General features: G+C 48.6%; 7 protein-coding genes across 7 annotated transcripts; 3 read left to right on the forward strand and 4 right to left on the reverse strand.

Annotated features, from left to right (window-relative positions):
* Positions 1 to 344: 344 nt before the first annotated feature.
* On the forward strand, positions 345 to 2,423 carry BU24DRAFT_344912 (uncharacterized protein; the record flags this gene model as incomplete). Its single annotated transcript, XM_033523423.1, has 3 exons — positions 345 to 442; positions 667 to 1,718; positions 1,765 to 2,423. 3 exons carry the CDS (start codon positions 345 to 347, stop codon positions 2,421 to 2,423), a joined length of 1,809 nt encoding a protein of 602 aa, XP_033385833.1.
* A 17-nt stretch (positions 2,424 to 2,440) lies between these two features.
* On the reverse strand, positions 2,441 to 3,572 carry BU24DRAFT_151831 (NAD(P)-binding protein). Its single transcript, XM_033521270.1, has one exon. It carries the CDS (start codon positions 3,426 to 3,428, stop codon positions 2,457 to 2,459), a length of 972 nt encoding a protein of 323 aa, XP_033385834.1. The 5' UTR covers positions 3,429 to 3,572; the 3' UTR covers positions 2,441 to 2,456.
* Positions 3,573 to 4,120: 548 nt separating this feature from the next.
* Positions 4,121 to 5,128, forward strand: BU24DRAFT_345527 (Aldo/keto reductase; the record flags this gene model as incomplete). Its single annotated transcript, XM_033523451.1, has 1 exon — positions 4,121 to 5,128. One exon carries the CDS (start codon positions 4,121 to 4,123, stop codon positions 5,126 to 5,128), a length of 1,008 nt encoding a protein of 335 aa, XP_033385835.1.
* A 152-nt stretch (positions 5,129 to 5,280) lies between these two features.
* BU24DRAFT_478575 (vitamin H transporter) lies at positions 5,281 to 7,204 on the reverse strand (the record flags this gene model as incomplete). Its single annotated transcript, XM_033533038.1, has 6 exons — positions 5,281 to 5,324; positions 5,504 to 5,861; positions 5,935 to 6,388; positions 6,441 to 6,625; positions 6,719 to 6,969; positions 7,033 to 7,204. 6 exons carry the CDS (start codon positions 7,202 to 7,204, stop codon positions 5,281 to 5,283), a joined length of 1,464 nt encoding a protein of 487 aa, XP_033385836.1.
* Positions 7,205 to 7,750: 546 nt separating this feature from the next.
* BU24DRAFT_151856 (flavin utilizing monooxygenase) lies at positions 7,751 to 9,314 on the reverse strand. The gene has a single exon (XM_033521271.1). It carries the CDS (start codon positions 9,040 to 9,042, stop codon positions 7,843 to 7,845), a length of 1,200 nt encoding a protein of 399 aa, XP_033385837.1. The 5' UTR covers positions 9,043 to 9,314; the 3' UTR covers positions 7,751 to 7,842.
* Positions 9,315 to 10,440: 1,126 nt separating this feature from the next.
* Positions 10,441 to 12,058, forward strand: BU24DRAFT_420534 (uncharacterized protein). Its single transcript, XM_033527499.1, has one exon. It carries the CDS (start codon positions 10,554 to 10,556, stop codon positions 11,994 to 11,996), a length of 1,443 nt encoding a protein of 480 aa, XP_033385838.1. The 5' UTR covers positions 10,441 to 10,553; the 3' UTR covers positions 11,997 to 12,058.
* An 8-nt stretch (positions 12,059 to 12,066) lies between these two features.
* BU24DRAFT_343920 (MFS general substrate transporter) lies at positions 12,067 to 13,651 on the reverse strand (the record flags this gene model as incomplete). Its single annotated transcript, XM_033523386.1, has 2 exons — positions 12,067 to 12,880; positions 12,942 to 13,651. 2 exons carry the CDS (start codon positions 13,649 to 13,651, stop codon positions 12,067 to 12,069), a joined length of 1,524 nt encoding a protein of 507 aa, XP_033385839.1.
* Between the last annotated feature and the right edge of the window lie 747 nt (positions 13,652 to 14,398).

Here is a 14,398-nt window from a genome sequence, read left to right on the forward strand (position 1 = left end):
CCAGTATCGGCCCGAATAGGTTCCTAGTCATGACAAATCTCGATCCGTAGAGAACACCGCAAAATTGCCCTTCATTGTTGTATATTCAACTTCATCAGGGGTTCAATTCCGCAATGCCAAAGCGAACGTGGTCGCAATCCAACGAGAATGGGCCAGGCACGTCGCTGTCGCCAACGGCGCGACCGAAGCCGCCAGAGCAGCCCAACGACATGCCTGCACCTTCTTCAATTACCATCTCACGGAAAGTGAAAGCTTGCTCGACCTGCCGTCGCCAAAAATTATGTACCCCGAAGAAGTCCGATGTGACTGTCAATGATTAACATTCAGACTAGATTAAGTGTATTATGGACGATAGCGGCCCACCTTGCAAGAGATGCGCAGAGCGAAATCTGTCCTGCGTACTGAACAAAAGTCTCCAAACCTTAATAGAGGAACGGTCACAGTATGTTACTATTTTGCATATCGATTGCTGTACTGTTTCATTGCTGGTGCGATAATGCTTCGAAAGAAGTCATCTTCCTTACGCGCATTGCGCCGTCAGTCCATGCATGCCATTAGCCGTGTCGGAGACTTCAGCGGTTTCTTTGAAAATCCAATCCGGATTCAGTGATCGCTGTTCATGTTGATCAATCATTCCTGCATGATTCCATCACTAACGCACCATAGGTGGAAAACGACCGTCACCACTGATCTGGATCATATTCATGCAGCACTTCAAGAAGTTCTAGGAAGGTTGTCATTGCCGCCCCTGCCGCCCCTGCAGACTACAGGAGGTGCTGATTATGTACCGTCACCACATGATGATGGTCTCGAACGGGAGGACCCGGGGCCTTCTTGTGACAATTCTCCTCGGGTTTCCCCTCGAGATGATGCCCTTCCACATGTCCCTATCGAATCATTATATCAAATTACACGACTACGAGCGCTCCGTTCAGATGATACGCCCGATGAATCGCAACCCACATCAACACGGACGCCCAACCATCCAATAAGCGACTTCATTTCACAAGGCCTCGTCAGTATTGAAGATGCGGAACGCCTTGTCAACTTTTACCTCAACCGAATTGATCACTTCATGTATATGGTCGGAAGTGGGAGATACCGTGATCTCGAGAGCCTTCGTCGATCGTCTCCTATACTGACTGCGGTTATATGTACCGTCGCCGCACTTCACGACCCCAACAGCAACCATCTGTACGGCATCTGTAGTCGGGAGTTCCGGCGCCAGATGGGAGCGGCGATGTTTGACCGCCGGATAGATCGAGATCACATCCGGGCTATGTGCATTGGCTCATACTGGTTACATGATGTTTCTTGGACACTCTCAGGCTACGCAATACGGAGAGCTACTGAAGTCAATCTGAGTGGCATGTTTCAGCGTGCACTCGAAAACAACGAAGAAGCGATGGACTGTATGCGGATCTGGTATACTCTGTACATTTGCGATCATCATCTCTCCATTCTTTACGGACGCCCTTCCATCGTCCGGGAAGATGCTGCCATCTCTGGCTGGGAAGAACTGATGACCAGATCGGTGTTCACTGAATCCGATAAACGTTTGGTCAGTCAGATGGCTTTGCTGATCATCATGAGCAATGTTCGAGAACTTTTCGGCCCTGATACGGGTGAACCAGTACCTCGCGCATTTGCGCCACAATTGACCAACTACAGCCGACAAATAGACCAATGGATGGGCTATTGGACGACAGAGTTGATGAGTAAGGTATTTCTTTCTTCTGCATGGATTTAAACTGACGAGTATAGAATTACACCAATTCATTGGCGAATTCCCGACCAAGGGCGTCATCTTGCACCACCACCTCGCCAAGCTACATCTCCACTCACATGTTTTTCGTGGGCTCAAAGGCGCACCTGTACCGACATACTTTCAAGACAGTGCTATTGCGGCAGTCGCTGCTGCAACTTCGATCGTCGAAATGTTGCTAACAGATTTCGACATTAGAGAAGCCCTTGTAGGCATCCCTCACTACATTCACTCCATGATTGCATTTGCCTGTGTCTTCCTCCTCAAAATCGCAGCACAGCATTCCGGGCAGTACATTGAGGACGCCAGAGTGTTGGACATGTCCAACAAAGTCGTGCAGCAATTTCGATCAACTGCAGTCGGGAAGTGGCATCTAGTCCATCTAATGGCTGACGGGTTGGAGAAGATGACACTATCAAAGATCAAAAGCCCGCCGGTATTTCACAACCCGCCTGTTTCCAATGGAATGGACCAAACAGGAATGCAATATGTCAATGAGCCGTCCACTACGATGTCCTCAATGGCTAATGGCAATGGAACGGGTATCTTCAACGGAGGCATGATTGCAAACCCCTTCGAGGAAGACCTCAACCTATCCACCACACCCTTCCTACATTTTGATTCTGGGAACTACGATTTCAACTTCTCTGGATTTTGAATCTAAATTATTGTTCTATTCTTTAATAACTATCTATGCCTTCAAACTTCTGGCAAAATTCTGGACTTCTTCGGTCAGGGGAATATCCTCAGCCATACCCAAACCCCTAGCAACGGTGATATCAAATCGAGCGGGCCAACTGGCTACAATAGCTTCGACCTTAGGATCATGCTTCTCTTCTACCAAGTCCAGGGCTTTTTGACCCCCCACCGCTTTCAGTGCATCAAGTATCTGGCTCACCTTGACCGTCTGTCCCGGCAGGTTTACTACTCTTCCCTGGTTCTTTCCAAACTTCTCTTTTGGCACGTCTTTTATCGCGACAAGGTTCTTCACCACCGTTTTTGGAGACGCAACCCACATTTCCAAATCACGACTAACTGGAAGTGCGCTCTTCTCCCCCTTGAGTGGTTCTCTCACTATCCCTGAAGCGAAGCTCGATGCGGCTGCTGACGGGGCACCTGGTCGAACAATGACTGTCGGTAGTCGGGTGACACGACCGTCGATCAATCCTCGTCTCGAGAAGTCGTTGACGAGTGTCTCGATAATCAATTTCTCTGCACCATAACTCGACTGCGGGATCGGGATTGTTTTCTCGCTCACGACGTCTCCCAGCTTCTCTGGAGGGCCATATATGGCGAGGGACGATGGGAAGACAACGATTACGCCTGGTTGGTTCTTTCTCAGGTAATCGAGGACAAAGCGATGCGAGTCCAAGTTCACAGCGAGACCGAGGTCGAGATTTGCTTCGGCGCCTCCAGACATGATGCCATGGAGGAGGTAGGTTGCGTGCCATTGCTGGCTGGAGAGTAATGAATCGACGGCGGAGGAGCTTGTGAGGTCGGCTTTCTCTGATCTGACGCGAGAGGACGAGTTCTGGGGCGAGGGTGGTTCGAAAACGTCGGCAAGGACGAGTTGATGATTTGAATCCGATTCGAGGAGTGCAGCAGCAAGTTCCTGGCCAATGAAGCCACCTGCACCGGTGATGAGAATGTATTTTGCGGACATCTTTGTGTCAACTTGGAAGGATGATGGGAGTAAATTGGTAGTACGAATGTTTTTCGATACCAGCAAAGGCAATTGACGGAGAAAAGCCTGGAATGAATGAATTAGCGAGTAGGAAGCCCAAATCGAGTATTGGACCACCAATGTATATATCCCATGAACAAATGCCGATACGCGCTGCAATCCGCCTGACGCGCCGTAATGATTTCTACCAATGACGTTTAATTTTCTCCGACATGACTCTTTTCCTCATGGAATTGTGTGTCTTAGGAGCACCAAAGTGGATTTCGGGGTGCACGGTGAGAACCCCGATCGTTTTCCCAACACTAAAACCCCACTTGCCTCGGTCTGCATTCCGAAAATCGCGACCTTGATTCCGAGGACGCGGCATTGCGCGATTTGGTATGGATATTGGTATAGTGTACAGTTGGCTACCGTGATTTACCTTCAGGACTGAACATACGAGACAATTTACCTCTTACACGAGATATTTTTGAGTCTCCATCGGTTTGATTGCGAAAGCATACATTGAGTGACCATCGATTTGCCAACGTACTACGAGGATCGAAAGTCTAAACCAACAGCACCATTACAAGACCGCTATTAACATCATTTGCGAACTTCGGATACTACATTCGACAAAACACAACATGACAACACAAGCCGGAAGCGAGCCGAATGCTTCTTTCCCTAAGATGCAATATGCTCGACTGGGAACTTCAGGGCTGAAAACATCCCGTATAATCCTCGGATGCATGGCTTTTGGCAATCCAAAGTGGGAAGGGTCACCATGGACACTCTCGGAGGATGAAAGCATGAACGTGATCAAGCGCGCATGGGATCTTGGTATCAACACCTGGGACACGGCGAACACGTACTCGAATGGCGAGAGCGAGCGGATCCTCGGTCGCGCGATGAAGAAATTCAACATACCACGTAGCAAAGTCGTCATCTTGTCGAAGCTTTACTACCCAGTCATGGACGACGATTCGAGGCCTCAACCGCCGGATTCATACTCGCAGGAATTAGTTAATCAGATGGGACTGAGTAGGAAGCACATTTTCGATGCCGTAGACGCAAGCCTGGAGCGGCTTGGGACGAATTATATCGACGTTTTGCAATTGCACCGACTGGATCGAGATACGCCACCCGAAGAGATCATGCGTGCTCTTCATGATCTGGTGACGATGGGTAAAGTAAGGTATATTGGCGGTTCGTCAATGTACACATGGGAATTTGCGCGGTTACAATACACGGCAAAGTTGAACGGTTGGACTCCATTCACAAGCATGCAGCCTTTCTATAACTTGCTTTATAGAGAGGAAGAGAGGGAGATGATACCGTTCTGCAAGTCTCAGGGCATTGGCGTCATTCCTTGGTCGCCGCTCGCAAGAGGCTTATTGGGGAGGCCAGTGAACACACAGACAGAGAGGTCGGAGGCAGATGCTAAAACAAAGAAATGGTTCGACGATGCTAATCCGGAGATCATCAAAAAGGTGGAAGAGCTCGCTGGTAAGAAGGGTTGCAGCATGGCCAGCGTGGCAACTGCATGGGTTTTGAAGAAGGGGTGCGCACCGATTGTAGGTTTGACTAGCGTGCGCCGTGTGGAGCAGATATTTGAGTCTTTGACGGTCGAGTTATCGGACGAGGAATGTCAGTTCTTGGAGCAAGAATATCGTCCACGTGCCGTCCAGGCAATGTGAGGATGCCTTGCTTTCATGCATATCAAGTAGATATTATATCACAATTTTCGATGATATCTTAGGCTTAGCATATGCAATAATTGATGCTGTGATAGTTCGACAGTTCAGCTGTATAGTGTTATTACATTCACAGTGGCTTTTTACTCTTTCTTTTAAAATGGTTGAGACAATGTTACGTTTGCTCTCCTTTCAAGTACTATTAAAATAGTATAGAGAGATTTCGGATAATTTAAGCCCTTTTCTATAGATTCATAACAGCTCAGTAGTTAAGTGTTCAAATTCCAATAAGGTTAGGTTTTTAAGACGAAGTGACCTTTGTATCCACATGACCCTTCGATGGCACTCCGCCATCAACTTGCTCCGGCAACGACCCACTATCCGTATCATCACCATCCGACGTATGCGACGGATCGATTGCCTTGGAATCCTTCCTGTTCTTCAGATACAGGTTCAAGAGATGAGCTCCGACAATCAAAGACGTAGACATTGAAAGAGAGAAGGCATAACCTCTGGGGAATCGCGGCGCTTGGACTGTCGGGTATGCTAACAGCCCAGTCCAAGCGGTGGATGATTGCGCTATGATGTTTATGAATACTAGCGTAAACGAACGCATTTCTGGAGAATCGCGGAGCATGTTGTTGACCCAGCCATGTAGGACGCTGGAGAGAGCGAACGACCAGCCGTAGTTACAGTAAGCGAACCATTTCGCGGATTCGGGGACATGCCATATGGTCTGTATATCGGAGAAACCCAAAGTTAGTTCCCAAGTATGTTATATGGTTTCGTGATGTTGAAGAGAGACGTACTAAGATTAGATTTGTGATTGTGTTCATGCCGCTTGCGAACGTGATGGCCCACACAGGTCCCCACAGCAGATCGGACGAGAAGTTCGCAAATAATGTGAAAAAGATTCCAGCTGCTGGAGGAATTGTGCCGTATTCGTTCACAGTCGCCGAGTCGTACCTCTTCAAGCTCTTGAGCCATAGCAGAAACGCGCCCGAATTAATGCCAGCATTCCAGAACAACACGTCGACAAAGACGACAATCCAGAAGTGTTTGCTAGACATGATCTTCTTGATGTGATGAAACTTGAGTTTTCCCTGTACCTTGTGGCCGTTTTTACCAAGGCGCTGGCGCGCAATAGCTAAGTCGTTGTCGTTAAGAACGTATCTGTTTGGCTTGTCGATAGTGCCAGGGATTACAAAGTAGCCGACAATTCCAACGGGTATGGTAATGATAGCGCAGATGATGTACATCCATCTGAATTTGCGTCAGTGGTTGCTTCTAGCTCCTAGAACAGATCATAACGTACCTCCACCCAGAGAGGCCATGAACACCCTCAAGACCCCTGGTGGCACCGGCCTGAACAAGTCCTGCCGTTAGGGTACCTATGGGTAGTCCAGTGTACCATACTCCTCCACGACGACTGATCTCGTGACCACGATACCAAGAGCCTATGGTTTTGTCAATGACCGGTTCCAATGCGAAGTGGCATTGCTAACTCACCAAGAAGATAATGTACTGCTGGGAAGTAGGCAGCCTGTGGCACTGTTAGCCAGAATAATGTGGTGGGAAGAAGCAGTGGAGTACCTCAAACCATCCCACCAAGAAACGATATGCAGCCATTTCCGCGAACGATTGGGCCCTGAACTGCAGCAGCGTGGCAACGCCCCAGAGAATATCCATTCCGGGAATCAGCCAGTACATTGGTAGATATGTGAAGATGAATAGGAACGGTATCTGCCCCAAAACCGCTCCGATGATATACATCGTTTGTAACCGGATGAGTTCATTGCCGTAGAACCCAAGTTCTTCTTTCATACCGCCAACATAGGCATTGTCTAAAGGGAAAATCAGAATCTCAGAATTGTAGATTAAGCAATCTCAAGATTTCCTGAACTTACTGAGGTTGTTCTGGTCCAAGTTCTTGACCCAGTAAGAGACCAAAATGTATGGCACCAAGACCAGATCAAGCTTTGTGATGAACTTTTTCTCCTCGGGTGTATCATCAATTGAGAACCATTGAATCTTCCACCATTTCCGCCGCGGCACACCGGAGTGAGATGCCATTGCCATTGCTTGGTCGGTATGCTCGGTATGAACTTGGCCTAAGAATGCCAGGAAGCTTGACAAGAGAGCGGTGCAGTACTATTCATTCATGGCGACGTCGAAGCCTTTTGTACGGTACTTGCGAGGCATTGCTTGGGTGGTTTGGAAGGGCAACCCCTGGTCACTAGTTGCAAGCACGATATTCGCTAAGGCATACATGGTGCACATTGTGTAAATCTAGGTCAGATGGTGTGCTCTTCAGGGTTCGGCTAGTAATATGGCATTAATCTGCACGGTCAATGAAGCACGCAATAAATATCCTGTTGATGGAATGCATGATAAGAACGCGCATATCGCAACTTCGATTGGTGAGCATGTAGGTTGATTCAACGACCGCGCTAAAAACGGGTATGAATACTAACCCACGCGGCGGTAGCGAAGCTCGCGACATCATCGGTTACCATGTGCCTAAGGTAACTTACGAACTACCTGGAATACGCTTGGCTGTATTTAAGTACGCCACTCTTGTTTTCCTTATCGATTTACTCAAGTTTATTTCCGGTGCACATCGGAGATACATCTGGGGTGCACCAGAAAGGAAGATATAGCCCTAGAACGCCACGCACGACTGAAAAGCTATGCTTTGTAAGACTATTGATTCTCTATCAAACCCGAAGGCCCCGTTCCTTTAGCAATGGTAGAATCTTTTCTCCAAAATGCTTCAGATCGGGAAGGAAATCATAGAAGCATAGCTGAATTCCATCAATGCCAATTTTGTGGAGCGCCTCAATCTGGTCAGCCACCTGTTCCGGACTCCCAATGATCTCTATGTTTCCTCCGATGTTTAGGCCTTGCTTGTGGCTAGCGTCCTTTCTTCCTTTCCAAGCCTGGGCATCACTGTCGTAATGCTTGTTTTGCCCAAATGATTGAATGTTCTCTTGTCCTGGTTTACCCTTCCAGATAGCAGTGGCATAAGCATCCGCTTCTTCCGTCGTATCTCTACTTACAACGATGGGGTTAATAAGCGTCTTGATATCCCTCCCCTTCTGGCGTGCAATGTCTTTGATATTCGCAATATGTGCCGGTAGCGTCTCTAGGGCACTGTCGATGTGTGCGCCACCGGGAGAAGTAATGAATATGATATCGGATTGATCCGTGGCAAATTCGATCCCAGCAGGCGAACCAGTTGCATTGACTATCACTGGTCGCCCGTAGAGCGGTTTCGGAGATACCCAAGCATTGTTGAGCCGCCAGGTATTCCCATTACCTTTCTCAGTGGCGTCGTAGCTGATGTTCTCGTCCTCGGCCCAGAGCGACTTCACAACGTCTAGAAGCTCGGAAGACCTGGAGTATCGCTGGTCATGCTCGATTCTGCCACCAGGTGGTGCGCCAAACATCTCATGCTCGACGACGCGATGCCCAGTCACGATGTTAAGTCCCCACCGTCCTTTGGAAATGTGGTCCAGTGTAGCACCCCATTTTGCAAGATGCAGGGGATGTAGAGGTCCATAAAGTACATGGAGAGTTGATATGAGATGAATCGTCTTTGTCGCACTCGCCATTGCGCCCAAAGCTATGAAGGCGTCCAGAGATGCTTCTCCATCGTAACCACCCTTAGGCAGCCATTGCATGCGCGAAAACGCCAGCTCGAAACCCTGGCGCTCGGCCTCCTGGACACAGGCCAGATTGTAGTCATAAGTCCAGGAATTAGTTGTGGGTTGCGACGATACGTGGATATCCTGAAGGTTGAGAAAAACGCCGAGGAGTAGGGGTTGCGTGGAAATGGCTTGACTTAGTGGACTGTCTGCGAAATCTAGTGGGGACTTGATAGATGGACCGCCAGGTCGAACCGAATGAGTGGCCATATTATGTTTCCTATGATAGAATAGGATCTGTCTTGATTGGAGACTGATCTGACTCGAAGTTGCGGGTTATCTGGACTCATGTTATATGCGCTCTTGAAAGCCATGAAACTCTGATGCAGTAGGCCTGATAATGTTGCCATTATTGTTATACTGAGGAGATCAATGAATCGTCGACGCTGATTTGTTTCGAGGCTGGTGTTATCCGCATGATTCATAACCTTGTATGTTGAGGCGTGTGACGCAATTGGGCGGAACGGTGTCGCCATTGCTCCTGGATGTTAATGGGTGCATACCATGCAATCCAGCTGGCGTGCTCGGTACCTTCAAAAGCGCGATGAGAACATGGGACATCGGAAAGGGCTATTGATTGTTATATAGATGGCTGTAAGCATCCGTTACTGTTGACTTGAATAAGACTTCTCTTCCTCGTTCCGTTAAAATTACCTGGGAAGGTATAGCAGCCCGTCGTGAATATTGACAGTCGATCAGGTATGACTGAAGTAGACATCTGTATTTTGAATTTCTAGATATTCATACGAATTCCGATGAAATACTGTAGTCAATCTGACAACTCTACAGATTTGATCGATGATGCATTGATTTCAAGCTCCATTAAACTCCTTTCAACTCCCTGGCCAATCACGCTGATGGGCTGTCATCGCACTCTAATTGGCCAGGAAGTTCGAGGGAGTTTGAATATTGAAGGGTTTCAAAGAGCACATTAAATAGAATCAGAAGACATCTGGACTCGTTGTAAACATTGCCAAGATCTTACACATGACTGTACGCCGATTTTCCGTTTTAAAGGTTGTTGAGGGGGAGCTCCACATCGAATCATCGATCCTATCATCCACCTCCGCCTCCGCCTCCACCTCCACACGTCAACAGCAAGCCTTAGGCCAGTATGCGGGTATCGTTTGTCCACAGCAAGGCCAGCGCCCAGCGATCCGACAGCGAAAGTCGGGTAAAACACCAAATATTGCCCAATGGCAACAATTGAATCTGGAGCTGATAGGCCATACATATTCATATGACCCTTCCAGCCGTTAGCTAAAACTACCACTGGAATGGATCTGGCTTGTACGGAGTGTAGCCACGGGAAATTTCAATAAAAAAAAAGGAAATAAGGGCGGCATCACAAGGCCATACGACACGCAAATTAATTGCTGATCAGATGTGAGCAACAGATTTCAATGATCAAGTTTCGAACAGCTGTGCTCGCCAAATAGGACTTGATCCCTTCGCTTTTCGCCGGAAAATGAACTATTCAGCACCAGGTAATCGGCTATGAGGTGGTTAGCTTACGACTCGGGCAGAAGTGCGGAGAGGGAGTACCGCCGATTCCCCGGAAGCGTTCTGGTCACAAACACAAGCTGCCCCATCTTCGCTAACTCAATCCAGGAAGCCGTCGCAATGATGCGTCAATTGATATAACATAAGTACCAACGACGTAGGCGCGCAACGTGCGCAGACATTGATAAGTTTTCAAAGTGAAATTGTCAAACTCCACCATGTCGTCCCCAACCCCCTTACCCTTAAAATCCACCCTTGCATCACTTCCCCCTCTGTCGAAATCCTCAGACGACTTGCGGGCCCAGACAAGGCGGGAGATCCAGTCGAATCCCAGCATCCCAATCCTCGTGGCTCTTGACGACGACCCGACAGGCACGCAGACATGTCATGACATCCCAGTGCTCACCACCTGGTCCACATCCGTTTTGACCGAGGAGTTCCGGAACACTAAGCCCGGAAGCGGGTTCTTCATCCTCACAAATTCCCGGGCCTTGCATCCTCCAGAAGCCAAAGCGCTCACGGTTGAAATATGTCAAAACCTCAAGGCTGCGGCTGCGGCTGCCGGAAAGACGTTCGAAGTGGTGCTTAGAGGGGATTCTACGCTGCGGGGCCATTTCCCGGTAGAACCTCAGGCTGTGGAGGAAGCGCTAGGACAGAGCGATGCTTGGATTCTTGCGCCGTTCTTCTTGCAGGGTGGGAGGTATACGATTGACAACGTGCACTATGTCTCGGAAGGTGACACCCTCGTCCCAGCGGGCGAGACGCCGTTCGCAAAAGACGCCACGTTTGGTTACAAGAGCAGTGACCTACGAGACTGGGTGGTGGAGAAGTCGAAGGGCGCGATCGCTCGCGAGAGGGTGCAGGGCTTGAGTCTGCAAGATATTCGCACGGGTGGTCCTGATAAAATTGCCGAGATCTTGACTACGGTTCCCAAAGGCACAGTTCTGATCGCTAATTCTGCTGCTGAAGAAGATATGGACGTCATTATTCTCGGAATTCTCAAGGCATCCGTGCAGGGGAGGAAGTTCCTCTTCCGATCGGGCGCTGCCTTCGTTTCTGCGCGCCTTGGAATATCGCCCATTCCTCCTATCTCAGCGAAGCAATTGAGCCTAGATCCTAGCCGCGGTGGGCTTATAATTGCTGGTTCATATGTCCCCAAAACCACGGCGCAACTCAAGGCACTGCGGGAAAAGTCAGGAGATCGATTGACGACAGTAGAACTTGACGTCAACAAGCTCCTCGAATCACCAGAGAGCAGTGAAAAGGAATTGCAAAATGCATTGTCCATTGCGGAATCCGAACTTCTCAAACCCCAGGATGTGCTGATAATGACATCTCGCAAATTGATTGTTGGAGCGGATGAAGCGAAATCATTGGACATTGGTTCCATCGTTGCCGCGGCGCTCGTCTCGTTCCTTACAAGGTTACAGACCAAGCCCCGTTATGTCATCGCAAAGGGTGGCATCACCTCTTCAGACATGGCCACGAAAGGCTTGAGAATGAAGAAAGCCACGATTGTGGGTCAAGCCGCTGCTGGAGTGCCACTTTGGAGGTGTGACGAGCCGACCAGCAAACACCCAGGTCTGCCATATGTGGTGTTCCCAGGCAATGTAGGCGGCGATGAGACATTGTTTGAAGTGGTAGACAGATGGAGGGTATAGATTTGAGATCATTAGCATGCAGTATAATACATCATCCATGACAAATGAAGCCAGGATCAATTTCCAACTTTTACTCCCTCTTCAATCCTACGTTTCCGGCTTTCCTCAACCCAAAGACAGCGATAGCACCACAAGCCATCATCGCAGCAAACATAGTCCAGAAACTGGCTCGATATCCGCGCAACGTATCTCCCTTACTAACATTCTCGAATGCGTCTCCCTCACCACCGTGTCCACCCCCGCCTTTTGCGCTTCCCATCACTCCAAGCGCCACGACCTGACAAAGGCCAATCCCTAGACTCATACCAAACTGAGAAACTGTATTGAAGATGGCTCCAGCAAGCGCCTGCGTTTTCTCAGGGAAGTTCTCGCTAACAATGATAAGGCCAACGGTGAACATAATATCCCCAGAGAATGGCGCAAAGATCTGAGCCCAAAACTCCATGTACCAGTACGACCAATTTGGATCCACAACAGCCATGAAAAGGGGTGCAAGAGCACAGATGAAAGACGAAACGACCACGAGCCAGCGGGCGGGTAATCTATCGACGAAGAGACCCATGGATAGATTCAGAACAACACCTACCATCAAGTTGGGGAGTAAGTTGAGCGAGGCTGAAAGGGCAGAACGTTCTTGAACTTCTTGGAAGTACAGACTGGAGAAAAGCTCCATGGAGTTCATGACTCCATAGGAGATGACGACCATAATGCATGTGCTGGCGAATGGGATGTTCTTCCAGAGAACATTGGGGACCAAGGCGGGCTTTCCATTGCGTGTACGGTAGCTCATCCAGAAGGGGAAGGCGATCAGGAGGGCAATGCTAAGTGCGAGTAAAGATGCTGTGGTAGGGGTGCTGATGGTTGATAAATCTGCACTTAGAATGCTAGAATGAAATATTAGTAGAAGTCGACTTCTCAGTTATTTGGTATATGAGATATACATACGCAAGGACATAAGCCAGGATTGCCAACCCTCCACTTGCAATAACACCACCCACCCAATCAATGTCTGTCCAAACCTTCCGTAAGAGCTGAATACCCTTCTCCGGATGCTCATCGCTCTTCACCTTCGGCAATGACCAAATTGCAATAATGGAGGCGACCAACATTGCACCACCAGAAAGATAAAATCCAGACCTCCAACCAGCCGTTTCAACAAGCACACCACTAACCACGAGCCCAACTGAGAAGCCTAGCGGCTGGCTCAGGCCCAAGCATGCGAAGCCGATGTTCCTTGCCCTCCCTTGCGGAACGGCGTTGGCAACAAGAGCGACACTTGCGGGCAGATGCATTGCCGTTGCGATTCCTTGCAGCGCACGGAAAACCACCAATTGAATACCCGTCGTTGCAAGACCGCATGCTAGAGTGAAGCAGCCTAGGAGAAAAATTCCAAGAAGTTCGACTAGTCGAGCTCCCACAATGTCAGCAATGGAACCTGCGATAAGCAGCATGGCTCCAGCCGTCAAGCCGTAGACTGAAGATGGCCATAGGTACAACGCACGCGGTAGCGAGACAGAGCGCGCAATCGCCGGGAGCCCTACGGTGATGATGCCATTCGTAAAGCTGCTCAGAAAATTTACGAAAGAAGGTTGGAAAATGATGATGACGGTTCGGAGCAAAGATGTTGGTTTGGGTTCCGCTAGAATAGGAGCCATAGGTTCTTCATTGATGGCATTGTTTGATGATATGAAGCCATTGGCATTTCCGACAAGGCCTGAGCGGGATGAGTCGAAGGACCCCTTAGCATTCTGTGCATGAAGGAATGAAGCGCGACGGATCGAGTGTTCGGCTTTGACCGTTGATTGTAACTCAATCGTCTCTGTCTCGACTGTGGTACTCATCGTAGCACGATGCGATAAACCAATGTTGGGTATATTTTCGGAACATTTCTATCAAAGGATTGCTCATTTTTATATATTCCGATGATGAGACGTAGGATTCCTTGGTGGAGAAGCTAATTAGTCACTTCTGGAGCCAGTTAACAAATCCTTTCATTCTAGTGCTCCGCCCTGTAGTTGACACTTCTGACACAAAACTCCCGTTGTAGTTTAGGTCTGACGGGAATGCGCTCGCTAGATCCCAGGTAGGACTAGTGTATTCCCATTCGGGTTTTATTCAAGTAAAATCTGTACGATGTCATGATGTGAGCATTCGGGTAGTCAAGCTCTTGGGCGTTTCTTGCATTGTGTTCGTATTGTTGCGTATGCGACATCGGATCGGAGGGTATTATATAATTTGTTATGTATTCTTCTCAGCTCTTGTATGTTTGAATGATGATTGAGGTATACTTGAATATCGTCAATGCCGATAAGAGGAACATAAACCCTAAGTATTGTAATCTCTTCGGAATGAAAAGTGCTATTGGTTTTCATGACGAAGCAATATTTTGGTGGAATATAAAC

This window comes from Aaosphaeria arxii, assembly GCF_010015735.1.
Source record: "Aaosphaeria arxii CBS 175.79 unplaced genomic scaffold BU24scaffold_3, whole genome shotgun sequence".
NCBI lineage: Eukaryota > Fungi > Ascomycota > Dothideomycetes > Pleosporales > Aaosphaeria > Aaosphaeria arxii.